The sequence below is a fragment of the Carcharhinus amblyrhynchos genome, chromosome 9 (assembly GCF_965287045.1).
Source record: "Carcharhinus amblyrhynchos chromosome 9, sCarAmb.v2.hapA, whole genome shotgun sequence".
Taxonomy (NCBI): domain Eukaryota; kingdom Metazoa; phylum Chordata; class Chondrichthyes; order Carcharhiniformes; family Carcharhinidae; genus Carcharhinus; species Carcharhinus amblyrhynchos.
The window spans coordinates 37,899,874-37,921,584 of record NC_137332.1 but is presented as its reverse complement, the minus strand read 5'-3'; the positions used below and the strand labels follow the sequence as shown (position 1 = coordinate 37,921,584).

General features: G+C 39.0%; 1 protein-coding gene across 1 annotated transcript in view; it reads right to left on the bottom strand.

Moving 5' to 3' along the window:
- Positions 1-21,711, bottom strand: part of eps15 (epidermal growth factor receptor pathway substrate 15) — a 139,732-nt gene that overhangs the window by 19,133 nt on the left and 98,888 nt on the right. The window contains exons 14-17 of the mRNA XM_080195481.1: positions 14,586-14,747; positions 9,634-9,831; positions 4,959-5,165; positions 3,511-3,600 (exon numbers count right to left, since the gene is read on the bottom strand). Of these exons, the coding sequence (XP_080051607.1) occupies positions 3,511-3,600; positions 4,959-5,165; positions 9,634-9,831; positions 14,586-14,747 (657 nt within the window). The remainder of the gene's footprint in view (positions 1-3,510; positions 3,601-4,958; positions 5,166-9,633; positions 9,832-14,585; positions 14,748-21,711) is intronic.

Below are 21,711 nucleotides of genomic sequence, written 5' to 3'. Positions count from 1 at the left end.
CCTTAGGTGATGTCATTGTGGGGAGGAGAAAACACTGCGGGAAGGTCAGGTGACAAGAGTTCATTCTCAGTTTCTGTTTTGGGAGTTGGAGTATTAGCAGCATCAAGCTGAACACGAAGTCTCTCTCTCTGTTTTTTCTTTTCCTGGAGGATGAGAATCTGCTGGTGTTGGGGGCTGGACCAGAGTCTCTCTGGTGTCTTGGGAAGCTGTCTTGTCTTCAAACTGTTCTGAGTCTCAAGAACATTTAGCTGCAGAATTCAACTAACAGCCTCAATCTCAGTATCATATGAACCTTAGCCTATGCTACGTTGAACCTGATTAAAGGGTTGTTTCTGGAGGTTGGTTTGATTGGGACAGCTTATATATATATATTCATAAGAACATAAGAAATAGGAGCAGGAGTAGTATTGTGGTTGTTTTGTTTCTAATTGTTAGAAAGTATTCCTAATTTTTTTCCCCATATATATTAACTACATTCTTAAATAATCTTTGTTTGATAAAAGTTCCCTACTGGGTCTTTTGAATCATACCTGAAGTGGAACATCTCATACTTATCCTAGACAAATTCAAGATGCAAAACTTATAATTCAGGTGGGCTTTATAAAACACTTTAATGTTTCTAACCTAAACCAAAACAGAGAGCACATAAGCAAGTAAAATGCACTGAACTTCCCATAAATTTTTAATTTATAGTGAGAGATAAATAAATGATCGGGACAACAGATTGGGACAAATGATTGGCCTAAATGATGGTCATGAAGGGGACATATGCTGTAGATTTTTGATTGGGGTGGGAATGGGGGGCAGAGGAAAAGGAAATGGGTCAAACCTGCCTGAATGCCGGGGACGATCTGTTAGGGAAACAGCAGACGTGTCACGAAGTGTCATTTTTGAAGGTGGCATCATTGGAATAGATGCGATGGAGATGGAGAAACTGGGAGAACGGTATGGAGTTCTTTGTAGGGAGTAGGATGTGGTGAGCTCCAGTCGGGATAGCCGTGGGAGTAAGTAGGCCTGTAATAAATATTGGTGATCAGTCTGTCACCAGAAATGGAGATAGAGAGGCCGAGGCAGAGAACGGATGTGTCGCAGATGACAATGGACTAACCATGGGGTGGAAATTGCAACAAAAGCAACAGATTTTTCCAGGTCCAGACAAGAGCATGGAGCAGCAAGGATATAGTCATCAATGTAACGGGAAGATTGTGGGAGAGTACTGGAATAAGGAATACTCCATATAATCCACAAAAATACAGGCATAACGGGTTCATACAAATACCCATAATCATGAGACAAATTAATGGAGAAATACTGAGTGTAACAGAACAAGTTCAGCCAGGTGGATGTGGCCAGGAGACAACAGAGTGGATGGGAATTAGGACAAGTCAAATTGAACTCACATAGATCAGGGCAAGCCTGATTTGTCCTGTAAGCAATGGCCTGAGGCTCCTGTTCCTGAGCAAATAAGCACAATGTTACAGGTGCTTGCCAGACACACCGGCACCACATTCCAAATACTTCCATGCACCTGGAAATCCACATTCAAAGGAATTCGTAGCATTTTCCATATTTGGACTCCGTAATCTCATTGGCTGACTGCCAGGGAATTTTCTGGAAAGATGCCAAAAGGATGATAAGAAGGGAATGCTAGAGACCCCGTCAGCGAAGACTCAGTGTTAGCAGCAGAGATGTGGCAAGGATCCAGTGAAGAATCAGCGAAGGCCTAAGACCAACTTTCATAATGTGGACGACCCTGAGTTCAGGACCCAGTGAATGCCCAAAACCATCGGAACGCAGCGAGGGCCCAAAACCATCGGAACACAGCAAAGACCCAAGATCATCGGAACACAGCAAAGACCCAAGATCATCGGAACACAGCGAGGGCCCAAAATCATCGGAACGCAGTGAAGACCTGAGATCATCGGAACACAGCGAAGGCTCGAGACTAAGATTTGTACCTGATGGATCGAACCTAGCCTGTTCAATCTCAGAGATAGTATTTGGGTCTCAGATAATTAAGCTAATTAGTTTTAAGTTAAAGAAATTTTATTTATGAATCGAAGATTTCCATTGAATTAAGGTATTTTGTGAAAGTTTGGTACCAGAAGTACTGTAATAAAGTTTGAGTATAATTGCTAATCAGCTCTGACTTCTGTTCATTCCGCAAGAAAGGGCACCTTGGTAAAATGGTTTATAAACATTGGTTCAAGTGTCTTCCCAGACAACACCGAGGTGAGTGGTGGTATTCGGGCCCCTGTTTGAGGAAGAAGCGGAGAGCTCTCAGGCCCTCCTGGTAGGACACGGAGGTGTAAAGGAATTAAAAGTCCACAGGGAAGAGGAAGTGGTTAGGGTCAGAACCAGAAATTGTTGATATGACTTAGAGCATAAGAGAGCGTCGTGCTCTCATGCCCACATGCCCGTCCCTGGCCTGCAGCAATGTTCCAGTGATGCCCATAGCTCATTTCCAATTAGGCACATTACAGCTCTCAGGGCTCATCAAGTTCAATTTTGAACTGTGATCTTTCTCCTTCATTTTCACCCATTTTTTAACATGCAAAACATTTTTTGTTCAAATCCCTCCCCCACTGAACCACGTGACACATTCTTAAGTTTTGCTTTCACTATGCACTGACTTTTACACATTGATATCTTACCTGTATGCAACTATAGCTCCCACAAATCACTAATTTTCTTCTCTGCTCTAGCTACTCCACCCCCTCTTGCACAGTTTGTAAGGCATCACATTTCTCCCTCTCTTTAGTTCTGAGGAAGGGTCACGTGGATTCGAAACTTTAGCTCTAATCCGTTGGTTGTGGAAACACTTAGTTCTGTCTATCTCTTGTTGTTTATACTGTTGGCATGCAGTCCTGTGTTGTAGCTTCACTAGACCGTTACCTCCTTTTAGGTATGCCTGGTGCTGCCACAACACAATGGAGAGTATTCCCTTTGTGACGGGGACTTTGTCTCCATAAAGACAGTGAGGTGGTCATTCCTACTGATATTGGGTATCATGGTGTGTGGTAATCAGCAACAGTTTCCTTCCCCATGCATGATAGAACTGATGCCATGAAATTCCAGGGGGGTCTGAGTCAGTGTTGGGGGCTCCCAGGGCAACTCTCTCCATTGTATACCATTGTGCCACTGCAGCCTCTGCTGGTTCTGTCCTGCCAGTGGGACATGACATACCCAGGGATGGTGATGTCTGTGAATTTTAACTATGGATCTCTTTCACATTTAATCAATCTCTCACAACATGCTGCAATTATTAGCACAACCACAAGATGGAGCACTTTGCAGCAACAAAACATTTCAGATGAGTGAGAGAGCCTGAAGGGGGAGAAAGGAAAAAGCAGACGGAATCAACACTGCTGATCAAAACTACATCGCCAATTTAAGGCAAAAGTCAAGCCTGGAGATGTCCATTTCCGCAAACCCCACCCTATTAGCAAGACCTTTATTTAATTAAACAGTACAGTTTTGCGCAAGAAAAATGTAAATTGACAAACCAACCTTTTCTGCAAGACTTGGCCGTTGAACTTCAGCTTGTTCTGTCTTCACCTCTGCAGTATTCGGGATGGATTCATCAGTGCTTTTGTTGTCCTGGAAAAACATATTTCGACAAAAATATTGTTGAAAAGTGAAAAATAATCATCATGAAAAATAAATGGGTTCATTTTGCATTAAAATGGAAAATATTATGTCAGCTCATCACCAAAAGTACTTTCCAGTTTTCTGTTACCCAGAAGGTGAAATATGATAGTTGCTAATAAATCCAATAAAGGCTTTGATGGCATTCAGCATCCAGACTCCACTATGTTAGTTCAAATGTTCACATAGCATTTGGTTACACATCATCATTATTAGGAAATGGGCTGATTTCAATGTTTAAATCATAATACCAACACTGTCAAAATCAGAATTTCATCTTTATAACTAACATCTTGTTTCCTGAATACATGTTTGCATTTGGTTCCAGTTTGTTTTCTTTGAAGTCTTGAACAAATAGTGAATATATCCTATTCGTTTCAATTAAACACTTGCTCAGTCTTCACACGGATGCCACAAACAATTCCAGGACCACATGTCTTTGTGATTCCCCTCTCTGTGCTTCCTCCCCTCTAACTGACCCTCTCATCTTTCCGACGAGTTACAATGCTCACCAAATCTTGACTGGGTTAGTGCATGGCTGCAATGGATTGGATATTTGGACAACTGAAATTTAAAGTAATGTCAATGAATCTTTTCCCCATTCTCAACAGACTGATCGAGAGTAAAGGGACTTGCATCGGATGAAGACATGGCTTATTTAGACAGGGTTTGTGGAACTTTTGATTGTTGGTCTTGCAATCAATATTGGAAAATTGGGAACAATTCTCCAGTTTGTATAATAATAATATTTGTGCAGGATCAGATTACTTGACCCAAAATGCTGCCTCTGTTCACAAAAAAGTCAGACAGATGAATCAAACCGACCACCATACCTCAGCATCATTTTGTGCAACAAGTGCAGATCAGAGGCCATTTACTTGCACCCCTGAACTTTCCCTTAAAATTTAAAAGCACTAATATTCCACTCCTATTTTTAGAGCCTTTTTTTTAAGTTCCTTGATTTAAACAGAAGTGAAAACAGAAGAGAACAACATAGCTAAAGAAGTGCATGTAACTGTCCCCAGTGTCATTTACTGAGTTTGACTATTTGTAATTGGCAGCTAGAGAGATCCTCATGTATTTTGAAGCGGTCAGCCTTCAACTACAATTTTCCCTGATGACTTTGGCCATTCAGGGTTGAGTAACCAACGCTAGCCTAGCCAGCAATGCAAACATTCTGTGAAAGAACCAAAAACAAAGATATACACAGTAAGTTTGAGAGCAGATGAAATATTGATAGTACAAATGTTATATTTAGAATCAAAAGTGATATTTAATGTTTGAAATCAGTGGTATTTGCAATGTCTTACCAATGTCTCAGTGATATTAACTTCTTTCTCCAGTGGGCTTTGCCTCTCTGTATTTTCCTTGTGGTCAGCAGACTCAGTGACAGCGTTGCTGAGCTCACAGTGTTCAACACCACCATTGACAAGGGCAGGTTGTATAAGGCTCTGCCAGCTCAGTTGGTTATTGAGGCTTTCTTCAGATTCTTGTAGTTCAGACAGCTTGGATTTTGCCTTTGAATACAAAACTCAAGTGGTCACAAGACATGTAAATGCCAGACAACGAACACTCAAATGCAATCTTTAAAATGTATCTAAAATGCAGTATGAATGATATGGGGCCATGGGCATAAATAATGTATCATTTCATGTATGCAGCAGAGACACATATTTTGAGGAAATACCATTATTATTGAATCATTATGGAAATTGAGCACAACTCAAGTGAGTTATCTGGATCTTTACAATTTGCAGAGACATCTGGATATGATTCCCAGCTGTTTTTGACCAAGAGTCACTGAACAAATTAAATGGGACTGAATTCAAGAAATGAAAATGTAAATTTTCCGATCAGCAAGCAGTTTTAAAATGTAATGTACACGCAAGTTCATTAAATTATTTACACCACAAAGAAATTAAGTGGAAACCTTTAAATGTAAGCTTTCTATTTAACTGCACAGATTGTTGTACAGACTCAAGTCACTAGAAAAAAGGAGACAGGTTTTTATACAGATGGTTTTCCAAACTGCAAAGCCAGAAACAGCATGGTTTTAAATAGCAACCAAATCAAAGTGTGTATGTGTAAAATGCAACTCAAGTCAGCTGTTCCTGCAGTACTGTGTACAACCACACTGAAGATTTTGAAGAATGGGTTATCATTTACTGAATATGAAATACAGGAATTAAATATAGTGTTTATTTCATCTCTTCCATGTAAACTGGGCCTTTTTTTGTAATTTTTGTGTAATCAGCAGCAGCACAAAAATAAACTATGGAACTCACCCACAATGAATTGGCCTTTATGAAGGGACACACATTAGGACTCAAGGTGTCAGTGTTGAGTTTATCCAAAGAAAGAGATGATGACCCAGGTTAGAACTGCATGCATCTGTATAGTACTACTTATCATAGGGGTTTGTCAACATCACAGATGACTGCTATGTCCACGACTTTTCCATTTAGTGACAGATCAGGTCTTGGGTCTGGTATGGCATGGTTACTTGTATACAAAGCCCTTAACGCCATCTAGAAAATTAATCAGACTGCAATCTAAGAAGAATTGAGTAATTATAATCACTCGACTGTCTTCAAAACAGAAGATAGGTTGCACAGCCCCAAAAATCGAGTGAAACAATCATCCAGACCACACATAAATCTTTTAAGACAGCATTCAAATTCCATTTATTCTGTTCAGTCACACTGATTTGAAACTGACTGACATCAACTCACTTTAATTTTAATCATGCTCAAAGAGACATTGCTTTTTGGCTCAAAACACTTCAAAGCCGTGTCCACATGACAAAAAGAAAGTATTTTAAACATTCTTTAGCCTGTTACAAAGTGTGCTTTTTGGAGAGATTTAGACAACTACTTTTAATTACTTTATCTGACAACAGTTTTAGTACAAGTTTAAATTCATTATTTTTATCAAAAATATGTATTTTATATATAGCATTCAGAACTGATATTCACTAAGCAACTACCATCTAGATAACTAAAATAACAATTAAGCTGCTTTGAATAATAGAATATGGAAAGATTTTGCACATCAGCTATAATGTTAGAAGCAACACAATGAGAAAGTAACATGGCAATATACTATTAATTTTCAATGAGGCAAATATCATCATAAAATTTAGCTCACTTATGGCAATATACAACAGAAAAACAGAAAATAACAATTTTTATTGTACGCAAACAGGGTACATGACAAATTAACGATCTGTGCAAAGGTTTGAAGTAAAATGATGCAATAAGTGAGTACACGGTGAGTGCAAGAGTATTAGGTGGCCAAAATGAACCTTCAGCCTTGTGGCACTACTCCCTACCTGACCCCATCACCAATGAATTTTTCAAAATGAATACAGTGAAATGGCACCAAGACCTGTCCCCCTTCAGTCCCAACATCTCATAATCGCTAAAAACCATCAAACCCACATGCAGCAGTTAACGCAGCTTGCGCTTGCTCCAGTATCAGCCTTCCACAACTGCTGTTACCTTGGCACCACTCACTAGATTTACATGCCCTTGGGATCACCAGGGTAGGGGGCTGGGGCAGGGGAAGGAGAATGGAAAGCTACAATTGGATGGTCACCAAACACACAGAGGAAAATGAGCAGCTGTGATTGGAGGCTCAGAAATCACCTGGGTGGGTGCAGAGCAGGAAAGGGGAAACTGTCATTGGTGGAAACATGAAACAGGAGGAGGTATTTTGATTGGTGGATCAATGAGCATGGAGGGGACAGGTGGACTCTGATTAAGGAAGCTGTGATAGGTAAATCAGTGAGCCCAGAGGGGAAGGGGAGGTTGTGATTGGTGGATCAGCAAGCACTGGGACAGGGAAATTGGATTACTGCCACCAGAGGTTTAATGATTGTGCGTGAGGGTGGATGAGGCCGAGACAGCTGCTTCAGAAAATTCCAGAGTTTCAAATTCTTTTGAGAATATTCGTGGAAAGTTGCTCACATTTTAAAGCTCTTTATCATTGCAGTTCAATTTTTTGCCACACCCCAAATTTTGCTGGCCAAGGCAATAGTCTAGTTTGTCGCGTGGTTACGCCAGCCCTGTCTAAATGCTGATTTCTATAACACTACTTAGCTCCTTCTGCAGTGACAAACCACTTTACAGCCAATGAATTAGTTTTTGAAGTACTGTAATCACTGTTTTGCAAAAAATGTGACACTCAAAATGTGCACAATGTAGCCCCACAAACAGCAATGTGATGAATGATCAGTTAATCTGTTTCAGTAGTTTTAGTTGAGAATTGAATGGAGGTCAGAACAGTAAGAGAAGCAGTTCAAAAAATCATCATGAAATATTCTGACCAACACAGGACGTTGTTTAATATCTCATACTTAAATTACAACAGTGACTACACTTCAAAAAGTGCTCCATTGGTTGTAAAGCACTTTGAGATGTCCAGTGTAAAGTGTTACATAAATACAAGTCTTAAAACACTCCAACAAGAAATCTTTCCTTATTGAAGTATCGTTCGACAATATGTGTTCAAGTTCTGAATGAGCAGTGAATCTTCTGAGCGCTACTAAACAAATATTAATTCCGTATTTTTCAGAAGCATACAAAAATGATGAATAAGGATGGTTCACGAGCAGGTCTGTAATCCAAAATTAGCTTTTGAATAAAATAGTTTCAGAATATGGCTAGTTATCTTCAGCAAGATCCATTACTCCCAATCAGTATTCCAAGACTCCCTGCTGCTTAAGCGCTCTAATGTTCAATTTGCCCAGCCTTCCATTTCATTTACAGTTAGGCTACAAAAGGTCTCCATACTATACTGAAAATGACAACTGTACTTGGATAGAAAAATATTCCAAGTAATTAGTAAGCCAGTGAACGGCTGTTGATCTAATTTAATTCAGTTACACACAGTTATCAATTGCCTCTTATTTCATGATATCTTCAAAGAATATTGAATAGCTGGCTAAATTGGTTTGGTGCCAGTAAAGTCTGTTCTCATCTTTGGCAGCAAGTAGGAAAGTTGTGTACATAGAATTTTGCCAACCATTAGAAAAACAAGGTCAACTGTGAAACAGCTTCATATTTCACTGGGTTATAAATGAGTTTTAAAGTTTATATGAAATGAGTTCAAGTTGCACCATATACCTGTGTGATTTACTGCTTTATACATGATTTTGCTCTACTATATATTTTGTTGAAATCAACAACTGATTTACAGCCTGAATCTTAAGTTTGATAGAATCTACATTAAGTTTGCTTTTCTATGAAAGAATAATTACATGATGATATGTGATGTATTCCAGTTGTTGGTTAATGTACAAGCATGTAGTGTTCATGTTAATGTTCATGGACTTGTACTTGACAGGCACCGGCTAATTATCCTGAGAATTTGAGTTCAAATTTCATTGCGGCTATTTTATAATTTGAACCCTTCCCTCAGGCTCAAAGTTCTGCAAGAATTTGTAACTTTTCAAAAAGGTCCATGATCCCAATTCAGGGCAACAGTGTGGCAATCAATGCTGCCCCTAACAACAATTAAAAAAGACTTATCTGTCTTTCCTTTGTTTAATAAGATACAAGGCAAAAAGACACTTTTCAGATCATAGGAGATGTAAGGCCTCCTTATGAGAATCGTCAATAATATTGAACCAGAGAAAATATCTAGCATAAAAACCTAAAGATGTGGCATCCAAATTGATGTTGAGAAGGAAATCTACTTTTAATGGCTAATAATAAGCAATGATTTTGCTTTGTTTTATGATAAGGGACTACTTGCCTTCAAATATCACATTGTCAATTTGAAAGGTAACTCTTATAAATAAAGCAACAAAAGGTAAAACGTATTGTTGAAAATTATGTTGCACCATATGAAATTCTCACTGTATAATATTTTTGCTAACATGTCTGATATCACAACAGAACTACAATATAATTGGAGAAAGCCCTACCTTGCAGGTGTGATGAAATAATGTGGAATGATGTGTAAAAGCAATAATCCATTTACCTGGTTAATTTCATGATGAGATGCCTGAAGAGATTCCTGCACAGGTTCCAGCTTGATTTGGCTTGCTTCCATACGCTCCCGCAGCTCTGCTGTCTCCTGGTGAAGTCGGCTCAGTTCCTCCCGTGCTTTGATGAGCTCCTCCTCACAAGACAATATCTGGTTTTCCTGTTCCAAAATTTCAGTCTTTAGTGATGAGATCTGAAACCAAAATAAACAATAAATATGAATATACAAGTTTAATAAATGTTACAAACATGTCTCTTCTCTTGATCTTCTCAATGAGAACTGCCAGCATGGTATTGATCATCTCAATTTTTTTGTTCCCTTAACTCACTCTAACCTGTCTTCCTGTGAACTTGCTGCATTCCATTTTCTTAGGCTCAATCCTACTGACTATGGTATTGCTGCTGTTTGTTGTCTGATGAACCCTTGCAGAAACCAAATGCCAGCTCTCCAGACATGTTCCCCTCACTCCACATAACCATGACCACACCACTGAACATCAAGCCATCATTGTCATCTCCAGATCCATCATTTCCTTTGGACGTCCCCCTTGCATGGCCTCCAGCTTTGAGGTCCCCAAATCCCATTCATTTCTCCCTACTTTCCATGATCCACATACAGGCAGACTTATTATTTCAGGGTCATGTTCAATTGAATTGATTTCTTCTTTTCTCATTTGTCCTTTTTTCTCCCCATATCCAATCACTCTCACTTAAAGAACATGATGCCTCCGATGCCCGCGGTCACTTGAACAGTTTCCTGGCCTTAACCCTTGCCTTTCACCATGGATGTCTACTCTGTCATCATTTCCATTCTCCACCAAGACAGTCTGAGTGTTCTTTGCTTTTTCCTTGAACAGAGGGCCAACCAGTCTCCATCTGACACATTCCCTTCACCTGTCTGAACTTCTTCTCACACCAAACAACACTTTAGTTATGTACAGGAGGGAGATTAATTTAAACAATCCTGATTTCTCCTTTCATTACCAACTGCAAACAATTTTTAATCCCCTCCCCTTTTTAAGTGGTAATATGCCAATCCTCTATGAATAACTTGCACAGCAAACTTGAGATAAGATAAAATAGAAGGATTGGTTTATTTCACACACATACACAAAATGCAGGAAAGGTGTTACATTCCTAAAATAAAGGAGGGATAAAAAAAGGGGTGCAGGACCAGACCACAATGAAAATACAAATTATGGTTCTGGTGAGTCCAGAATCAAAAGTCTAACTGAGTGTTTCTTCAGAGGGTAAGTTGGTTGATTATAATAGAGTGATCATCTTTTCAGAAGTGAGGATTTCTGGGAGGTAAGAAGGCACATAGAGTTGGATTAACCTTGGAGGTCCCAATTCCAATGTTCTAGTAGTTCAGGGTGTAGATGAGGGCCAGGCAATTGCACCTGGATAGAGCGCCCTCAGCTTCTATCTATTCGATGGCAAGATGGTACACAGTGACAGGCAGTTTGCCTAGAATCTCTGTCCTCAGTAACTACCCGAGTTCCACAAAACTATCCAAAGTCTCCAACTCTACCTCAGAGTCAGAGACCTTCCGTGGAGTCCTGATGTGGATTTGGGTCATACATCTGATCTCCAATGATCCAGTGATCAGAAGATCTGAGCCAATATGTTTTGGCTCAATACATCAAGCTGCTGAGATACATCAAATTCTAATAATATTTTGGGTGCTGAATACTTAAATGATCACTAGTGCCTTCAAGACTAAATCAACTCTATGCACCTTCTCCCCTCGTGGAAGACTTAATTCTGGAAAGACAGATCACCCTACCACAGATAATTAACCTATACTCTGAAGAAACACTCCATTAGATTTTTGATTCTGGACTCATGTAAAACCCTACCTTATATGTTTTCCCGTATTCCTTTCTTTCAATGACTTCACCTCCACCGTCTTCTGAGTTAGAATGTTTCAAAGTTACATAACCTTCTGAAAAAAACATTTCTCTTCATCTCCATTCTAAATGAATGATCTCTAATATTAAAATGCCCCATAGTTCTGGACTCGCCCACAAGAGGAAATATCCTTTCCACACTCACTATGTCAAGACCATTAGGATCTTATATAATTCATTCAAGTCACTCCAACAGAAACAAGACCTATCTGTCTAATTTTTGCTCATAAGACAGGCTGTCATCCCAGGTATCAATTGACAGCCCTCCTCTGAAATGCCTCCAACACATTTATATCCTTCCTTAAATAAGACGCTCAAAATTGCATACAATATTCAAGATGTGGTTGCACCAATGCCTTGTATAACTGAAGCACCACATTGTTACTTTTGTGCTCAATTCCTCTTGTAAAATAAAGGATAGCATTTCATTAGGCTTCTTAACTACTTGTTGCACTTACATACAAACATTTTGTGATTCATCACTAGAACACCCACATCCCTCTGCACCCCGGAATTCTGCAGCTGTAGGGTATGCAGAAAAACTTAAATGTAATGAAAATGTCCCGTACTTGGGACTGGAGGATGTCACATCATTTTCAAGAACAAGACATATCTTTTTAACAACAAAGACGCATGGTATATGAAAGGAGTTCAAATTAATTAATTCAAATGGAGCCAGGGAATTTCAAAAAAAATCTTGGTGCTCAGTTTGACTCCTGGACCAACCAAAAGGTAGATTCATGGGGTAGAAAATTATAGGGATGGATAGACAACTTGATGTTGAGCCCTCTGAAATCCTCGCAATGCGTTAATATTTTAAAAAAGAATTTTATCCCTTGTTTTTATTACCACCTTATTTTAACTGAGTCATCCCAGAATACTTTAATTACTCTAGATTATATAATTAAGAAGGCAACTAAAAATATACTACACCTTCCTAAAGACTTTGCTGACGGCATACTTTATGTCAAAACACGAGATGGTGATCTGGGATTAATAAAATTAGAATCAGAGATCGCAACTGGTTTTGTTAAAAAAAAGTCATTCTTTTAAATGAATTTAGATCCCTTAATCTCAGGCTCCTTTTATTCTGTGGAGAAAATTTAGATTTGAAATGTAATCAAGTGAGAAGTCTCAAGATCATTAAAGAAATAATATCCCAAGATCCTCAAAATGCATTAATTGCTTCTGGGGGAAATGAAGCTAATGTATTATTAATGGGCCAAACTAAATTATCAATGTACTCGGGTATTGGAGTACCTTATTTCTTTGATGATCCCATTTTTAATTACTGGTTATATTTTAACTGTTTTTTTAAAAAATGGAATGTTATTAATGCACTTCTAATTAGCTGTAATTAGCTTTACTTTAGCTTTGAATATTTCTTATCTCTGGGACAGCCTGCATCTAATACCCTCTGCAGGCACTGCAATAGCATAAATAAAACGACAGGGATGCCAATGTTAAAAATGCTTGGCTATTTTGACATAATAAGATTTAAAGTTAAAGTTTATTTATTGGTCACAAGACATTAACACTGCAATGAAATTACTGTGAAATTCCCCAAGTCACCACATCCAACACGCATTCAGGTCAATGCACCTAACCAGCACATCTTTCAGACAGTGGGTGGAAACCAGAAAACCTGGAGGAAACCCACAAAGACATGGGGAGAACATGCAAATTCCACACAGACAGTGACCAAAGCTGGGAATCAAGTCCGGGTCCGTGGCACTATGAGGCAACAGTGCTAGCCACTGTGCCATCATGCACTTCTTAAAAGACAAAGTTTTAAAACAAAATTTTAAAAGCTTTTTGGAGCCCAACTTGAGAACTGAGGATAACCATCTGTTTTAATATATAAAGGGGAAAATGCTGACATGTATGTCATGAGGACAGTAATGAATCCTTGGAGAAAGCTTGCTGTAATGGTTCAGGTCAGAAACTCCAAAATATTTTATGGAGCCCACCTGGATCATAAGTTTTGCCTCTTGAATATGGTTAAGATAGGCATAACATGTTTCACTCCAGGTATGATTCAAATGACCTACTAAGTTTATTTAAGAATATAGTTAATATGCACAGTAAGAAAATTAGTAAGAACTTTTATCAATTACAAACAAGAAACAGAACAACCTCACTATAATGGAGAACCCTTAGCAAATATATCTAATGCATTCCAATCAAACCAATCCCATAGATGAAAGACCCTTTTCACAGGTTTAACACAGCAAAGACTAATGCTCATGTAATTCTGGATTTAGGTCCTTAGGTCTGCAGTTCTTTTGATAGACTCAGAACAGTTTGAAGTCAGAACAGCTACCCAAAACACCAGGGACTCTAAGCAAGCCACCAACAGCTGATTCCCCCCTTCAGAAAGGTAAGACCTTGCTATCAGCTAACCAGCAGCATCTCCCAAAAACTTCTTTTCAGCTTGAAGCCCCTTCTAAAACTAAAACTGCAGCTCCAAACTGAAAATGAAAAAAAAATTCATATCACCTGACCTGCCAATCAGTTTTTACCCTAACATTCCTGAGTCATAAACATCCCCGTAAAAATAAACAAACCCCTGTTTAAGCAGCAATAAAAGAACATCTCCAGTTAAATTTGTGCCATAATGACATCAGCTAAGGCTATGAGCTGAGAAATACTGAAGAGAACAGCAGAGATCATGATTTTTAAAAAATCTCTTAAAGGTACACTAGCGTCACATTGGAACAACCTGTAGGATTGGAAATTAGCCTACACTGTCTGGAGCTAAGTTTCAATGGCAAGATTGTTCAGCTTTTGCTTAACAATTAGAAAATACTTGTAAGAATTAAGTGGTGACGTGGGGGCTTTAAGTGGTGCTCGAATCTGAAGTTAAGCTAATTCAATAACATGCAATGGTGGACATCAGTGATCATCACTCATGGAGGGTAAGAAGGGTGATGGGTGTGGGGACATTAACTTGCACTAAGTTTGCATAGAGTTTATAAAGGGCCACGGGGATGAGGTCAATCGCTCATTATCATATTCACAAGCAATGAGGACCTACCAGCTGTGTTTCTTCAGTACACTTCTGCCTAATGTCATTAAGCTCTTCTTCCAGTTGGTTTTTCTGTTGATCCAGGCCACTGAGCACTTGCTGTACTTGTTGCCTCTGCTCTTGTAACTTCTGGAGATTCGTGCTCTCTTTATCAACTTCATCCTGGAGATCCTGGAGACAAAGTATTCACTTAGAATGAAAACACATTTTATCAACAAGAAACATTAAGTGTACATGGTTAATGTTAACAACTATTGCAACCTTAACAGAAATTGAATTTCACTACCTAGAGCAGTTTCTAGAAAACTCATGAGGTATGATACGCCTTTACGCAGAGCGCACTCCTTTATTGCTGTGTGATTTGATGATATAACAATAACTTACATTTGTTAGCACCTTTAATGTAATAAGATGTCCCAAGGTGCTTCACAGGAGCATGATAAATTATGAGCATTGGAGAGAGATGCCTTTTCACCTGTTACTTTTTCACCTTCCAGGGCTCCAAACATTCCTTCCCAGATGAAATGGTGTTTCACTTGTGCTTCTTTCAATTTAATATATTGTACTCAGTGCACGTGTCTCCACATTAGCAAGACCAAATGCAGATTGGATGATCACTTTACTGAATAACTCTGCTTGATCTCCCTGAGCTTCCAGTCACTTATCATTCTTATCCTCTGTCCCAGTCAAACTCTGCCCTCGGCTCTGTTGTAACGAAGCTCAAAGCAAGTTTGCTTAGGCATTTTACAATCTTCCAGGCTGGACAATGAGTTCAATAATTTCAAATGATAAACACTACATCTATTTTTTTCAAACACTGGGCATTGATATTGATTGTGCTGTTGTAATTTTCACCTCCTCAAGCCATATCTTGTTTTTCTTAATCCATCACAACTCTCTTTTACCTTGAACCAGCATCCTTTTTGTCATTTAGTCACCAAGCTGTTCCTATACAGCTATAACACTGACATTTACCTGACAATGTGGAAAATTGACCAGGTATGTCCTGTCTACAAAAAGCAGGACAAATCCTATTTGAACAATTACTGCCCAAACAGCCTCCTCTTAATCATCAGCAAAGTAATAGAACAGTACTATCAAGCAGCATTTACACAGCAATAACCTGTTCACTAGTGCTCATTTGAGTTCACCAGGGCCACTCAGCTCCTAACCTTATTACAGCCCAGGTCGAAACATGGAAAAAGAGCTGAACTCCAGAATGTCCTTGTCATCAAAGCAGCATTTCACTGAGTGTGACATGAAAGAGCCCTGGCAAAATTTTAATAAATGGGAATCAGGGGATAATTCTCCTCTGGTTGGAGTCATTTCTAGCACAAAGGAAGGCTGTTGTGATTGTTGGAGGTGCATCATCTCAGTCCTAGGACATCGATGCAGGAATTTTACAGGGTAATGTCCTAGGCTCAGCCATATACAGCTACTTAGTCAATAACCTTCCCTTCATCATAAGGTCAGAAGTGTGAATGTTTGTTGATGATTTCACAATGTTTGGTACAGACAGTAGCTTAGCAATACAGAACTTGAATATTGTAATGCAGTAGCCACACAAATGGTACTTTCCAGTAACAGAATGCTGTCATTAGTCCAAATACACCCACAAATGTTGGCCTTGCCAACAATATCCATATCCCATGAATGAATAAAGAAAAATAATCAGCCTATCTTGTAACATGCCTTGAAACCTGTTTGCTGCAAACAAAAAAAAAGTTTAATCCTTGCCTTTATTGCATTATGTGGAGATGCCGGCGTTGGATTGGGGTAAACACAGTAAGAAGTCTCACAACACCAGGTTAAAGCCCAACAGGTTTATTTGGTAGCACAAGCCACTAGCTTTCGGAGTGCTGCTCCTTCATCAGGTAAGCGGGAATTCTGTTCACAAACAGGACATACAAAGACACGAACTCAATTTACAAAATAATATGAATTACATTATTGTGAGTTACATTAATGTGAGTTACATTATTTTGTAAATTGAGTATGTGTCTTTATATGCCCTAAAATGCCCACACAATTTTAGTCATTTTCCCAGGTGATACACAAGAATGAAAACTATGGGAAATCAGATAATAGACATGGAATAATTAGATCAAAGAAAGTCATTAGGCAGTCCCCATACCATACACTCTAACCTTGTTTTTCATAATAATTCAGCAAATTGAGAAGTAGAAAATTTGATTGGAAATTATTAATTTTATTATGGCAGAGACTTGGAAATTTGGAGAGACAAAACTGAGATGCTACACTGCCACCCTTAACCATGGGATGCAATTACAACATGGCAATTTACATTAAGAGTTTTGATTTTAAATGTGAACATGGAAAATTACAATAGCAATGCTGTAGAAGCAAAGTTACTTTTATAAATATATTGCAACAGAGACAATTTGTTTATATGCTCTTTAATGGAGTAGTTTCTCCTGCTCAAGCATCATGTGAAATACATTTTAAACTGATTTGGAGATACCTCTGGCACCAGAGAAAGAAGTGGCCTAGTGTTGTCATTTGTCCAGATGCTTGCAAGCACCAGCTCAGAGGCTGGTGTAAGCCACAAGGGTAGTGGCACAGTTCTCATACATCAATATTGAAGCCAGATTGTTGACAGAAGTCACATGCCATTCCCAGAAGGGATAACCTTCCAATCTGTGGTCTGGCTGGAATAAAAGGTGGCACCGAGGACGGCAGCAAGATAAATGAATCATGATTGCTGCCAGGACACCAGGCACAGGCCTGCAAGAGCTACTTCCTGGTTACTGAAACCAGCTGAATGTTGAGAGGAATCCCTTTTGGTTAACAAAGATGGTTATATGGAATATGGAAGCTTATATCCTGGAGGAAAACTGTAAGTGGTCAAATACAAAATCTTTCAAATTCTATGGTCCAAGGTGTGGGACCCAAAAGTTAATGAAAAACATAACTTTCAAACGTTAATAGACAGAGAAACATGATATTTTAAATTTATTTAAAGAAATGCAAATTCAGGTCATACCTACTTTGAAGTTGAAACCCAAGAAAACTATTTCCCATACCTCTACCAATGTTGTATTGTAAATGCCTTTAAAAGGGTTCAAAAAGAGCAGCTCCAGCTTCTGCGATGTACATGACCACAGAACAAACTAGGAGATCAGATCATTGAACAAAGAACCATGATATAAATAGACTTGGAGCAGCATGCTGGTTGGCACTGCTGCCTCACAGTGCTAGGGACCGGAGTTCAATTCCAGCCTTGGGTGACAGTCTGTCTGGAGTTTGCAGGTTTTCCCCATGTCTACATGGATTTTTTCCAGGTGCTCTGGTTTCCTCCCACAGTCCAATGATGCGCAGGTTAGGTGGACTGGCCATGCTAAATTGCCCCTCAGTGTCCCAAGATGTGTAGGTTAGGGGGATTAGTGTGGGGGAAATATGTGAGGTTACGGGGTTAGAGTCTGTGTGGGATTCTCTGTCGGAGAGTCAGTGTAGACTCAACAGGCCAAATGGCCTCTTTCTGCATTGCAAGGATTCTATGACCAATCAATTGCCAACTCCACCTTATAAAATATTTTACAATTAATGAGTTTGAAAATTCAACGAAGGAGGATTGTTTGGATTAACTGATCAGTTTCAAGCAGTACTTGAAGAATAGTTCAATACTTGTCTAAATTCATACCACTGCTGCCAATGTGTAATGGTCAGGATGGAAGGAGTGTGCAATTTCTCCAGTCCCACTATTCCATAGAGGCAGTGTCAATGGGGCTGAGGCATGAGCAGGGTGTCAATGAAGGGGAGCATGAGGGGGTGGGTCATGAAGGAGGAGTTCATGAAAGCGGACCGATTGGGAGGGCCGCATTGTCCTGATGTCATGGTCTCTCAGTGGTTAGCACTGCTGTCTCACAGCGCCAGGGACCCAGGTTTGATTCCCGGTTTGGGTCAGTGTCTGTGTGGAGTTTGCACATTCTCCCATGTCTGCGTGAGTTTCTTCCAGATGCTCTGGCTTTCTCCCACAGTCTGAATGATGTGCTGGTTAGATTCATTGACCCGAACAGGCACCAGACTATGGTGACTAGAGGAATTTCACAGTAACTTCATTGCAGTGTTAAACTTACTTGTGACTAATAAGTAAGTAAAAATAAATAAATCTTTGTTTGGGGAGGGTGGTAAACATCCTTTCAATGAGGTGAGGGCAAGGAGGGAGATCCTTTAAAAAGGGTGCCCGATTTCTGTGAAGTAGGCTTACCAGTGTGTTTAGGCCCCTCAGATCCAGTGCAAAACTCGCTCCTCTCCCAAAAAATGACTAATTGTGGGAAAATTGCAATCTGATTCACATTGCAGGTCACACCGGTTTTCTTGTCCAAAATGACACTCATTTTTTGGGAATATTCTACCCCATATGTGTAAATGTTTATTTCACCAATCAAAATGGCCAATTGTTTACCTTCACTATTGCTAGACTCAGAAGGTAAGAGCCTTTAATCGGGCTTCTTTCAGTAACTGAACAATTATGAAACAAACTTTGTTCTTTTAAAACAAGTTGCAAAACTGGTTAACACACAGTTTGCAATCCATAAGTGTAACTACTAAACACTTTTAAAATCCAGTGCACGTACACAAAATAGGACAAAACAAATAAGATCTCTGTAGAGGTTGGCCAGAAAGGAACACTGCATAACAAAGGATAAAGTTTGAAAAGGTCTTAATGCTGTTGATTTGGTGTTTGGCATGCAGTGAAAAACACTAATCACAGTATTGTCTGGAAGTTCTTTTCAAAGGATCTTCAGTGAAACATAAGTCTTTGTTAACACTCACTTGTTGCAGCTTTGCAGGCTTTCAAATACCAACGAGTTATATGGAAATCAGTATTTTCCAGCAATAGGTGAATACCTACTCAGGCCTGTAGGCAATACGGGGGAGATAGAGAAGAGCAATCTTTCTTCACAGTTTGCTCCCAAAACACACAGTTCAAAAGCATGTGCAGATAGAACTTCTCCTAGGCCAGATATTTTTCAATGGATCAACAAGAGCCCACAGCCTAGCAACAGCATTTTTCCATTTTTAACTTAAGTAAACAAAATAACTCTCATCTCCCCAGGAGTGTTTCAGGTCACTTAGCTGAAGTTCTGAGATTTCTTAGAAAAAGCAGTTTGCCTACAGACCAAAGTGAACTTGTAACCTTCAAAAAAAAACTCAGGAGAGTATCTAAATAATTCATGTCCTTTCAATTTTTTCAAAGCCTATAGTTGTTGAGGTACGGATTCCTAACTATTGTTTGAATTCAGGCTCTCAACAGCCTTTCCAAATGCAGCTCAATAAACTGATTGCTTCATTGAGATGAGCAAACAGTGTGAACAAATTCAATGCAAACGGGGTTTGATAAATTGTCCATACGGAGTCCAGCTCCAAATCTTTCAGATCAGCAGTTTTAATCCCCAGGTAGAATGAAATCACTAATGCGTGTGAATTTTGGACCGAAATAGACTTTCTAGTGCAGCTATTTCTAAAACACTGTAATTCAATCAATTTCTCTGAAACCAAACAATACTGTGAAACCTTTTAATATAAATGATCTCACAGACTCCAAATAATGTAAAAACATTCTGCCTGAATTGCACAAAGCTCATTATTTAATGTCAATCTATTTTCATGTAAATTATTTGCCCAGAAGTTCCAACACTTTTCATGCAAAAGGACCGAGCCACTGTAATTTAGTTATCAAAATATTTACATTATTTATACGGTTTAGTGCAATAAATGCAAAGTCCTTTAGTTCAATCCTCATAGAAAGAAGACTGTAAATATTTAGTCATCAACTTTCACTTACTATGTACATTTACAAAGAACTCAGTTACAGCTCATGGATAATTAAGTATAATATGTAACGGCTAATGAAGTTTGTCATGAGTGTATGAGACATTTTGGCAAATGACTCAGCATTTCTGAGTCAATTTGTATGTGGAACTATAAGTAGCAGAGTTTGACATCAATTACTAAGATATAAGCCTATATTTCTAAATTTCCAATCAATTTTGAAGAAAGTCTGCAGTGATATTTTCAGATTTGAAATACTTATTTTGCATCCTTCAATGTGACATTTTAGTGAGCGCAGTAGAAGTGCAGATATATCACATATTTATGGTAAAGAAATTACTAAAGAGTCTTACCAATATATACAGAGCTAAAAAAACTACAATTTTGATACTGAACTCTCACTGCGAGTGAATGCATACATCAATTTCATAAGAATCAGTGAACTGCAACATTCCATTACCATGTCAGACTTGGTCTATAGGGGAAAACACAATTTTCAAAATGTCAACATTAATCTATAGTACCAATTACTCCTATTGTAACCAGCATTGTAACAGTGTTCTTAAAGAACTGGTTATTGGACTTTTGACCATAGCATGTCACTTCATCAAAATTGGCAGCAAAATCTGTCATGGTTACATCTTCCTTCACCCATTCATCCACTTATTTACACTGCCTCAAATTTATGCTAGCTCTCTCTGTTTTAGGCTGGATAGCATTGTCCTTGGCATGGCTTACCTGCCTATCGTCTGCCTAACCATAACTTCTGGCCAAGCTCACCTCCACCACAAAGAGCTTTCCACACCCACTTCTGATCTCTAATCAGCAAAATTTTTTGTGTTTTCCCTCTTCCACTCGGTCCATCCCCATCCCCTTTTATCTTTGGCATTTACCTCACCTACTGCTGTATATTCCTCTCCACCCCTCTTCTGAACAAATTGCTCCTTTTTTCAATGGTTCTACTCTCTTCCCTTTACCTCTCCCCTTCCTTTCATTCCTCTGCTGTTCATTCCTCTTCCATCTTCCTCAGTCTCTTCTCATACCCTCCCAACCCTACACCAACTTTCCCCTCTTCTCTTCCTTTTTTACTACAATCCATTTGTCTCTACCAGTAGCCCACACTCTCCTCCCCTTCTCCAAATCTTCTAATTGTGCTATAACTGAATGAGGCAGCTGCAGCACTGCAGAAAACTCTGTGATATAAATAATATATCAGATAGGAACACTTACATGGTGATGCTCACCGCAAGTCAGAGGTTAGCTGTCTTTGAGTGACAACATTAAAGTGAACGTACCACAATACGTTATCTTGCTGCCGAAGTCTGGCTATTTGCTCCTG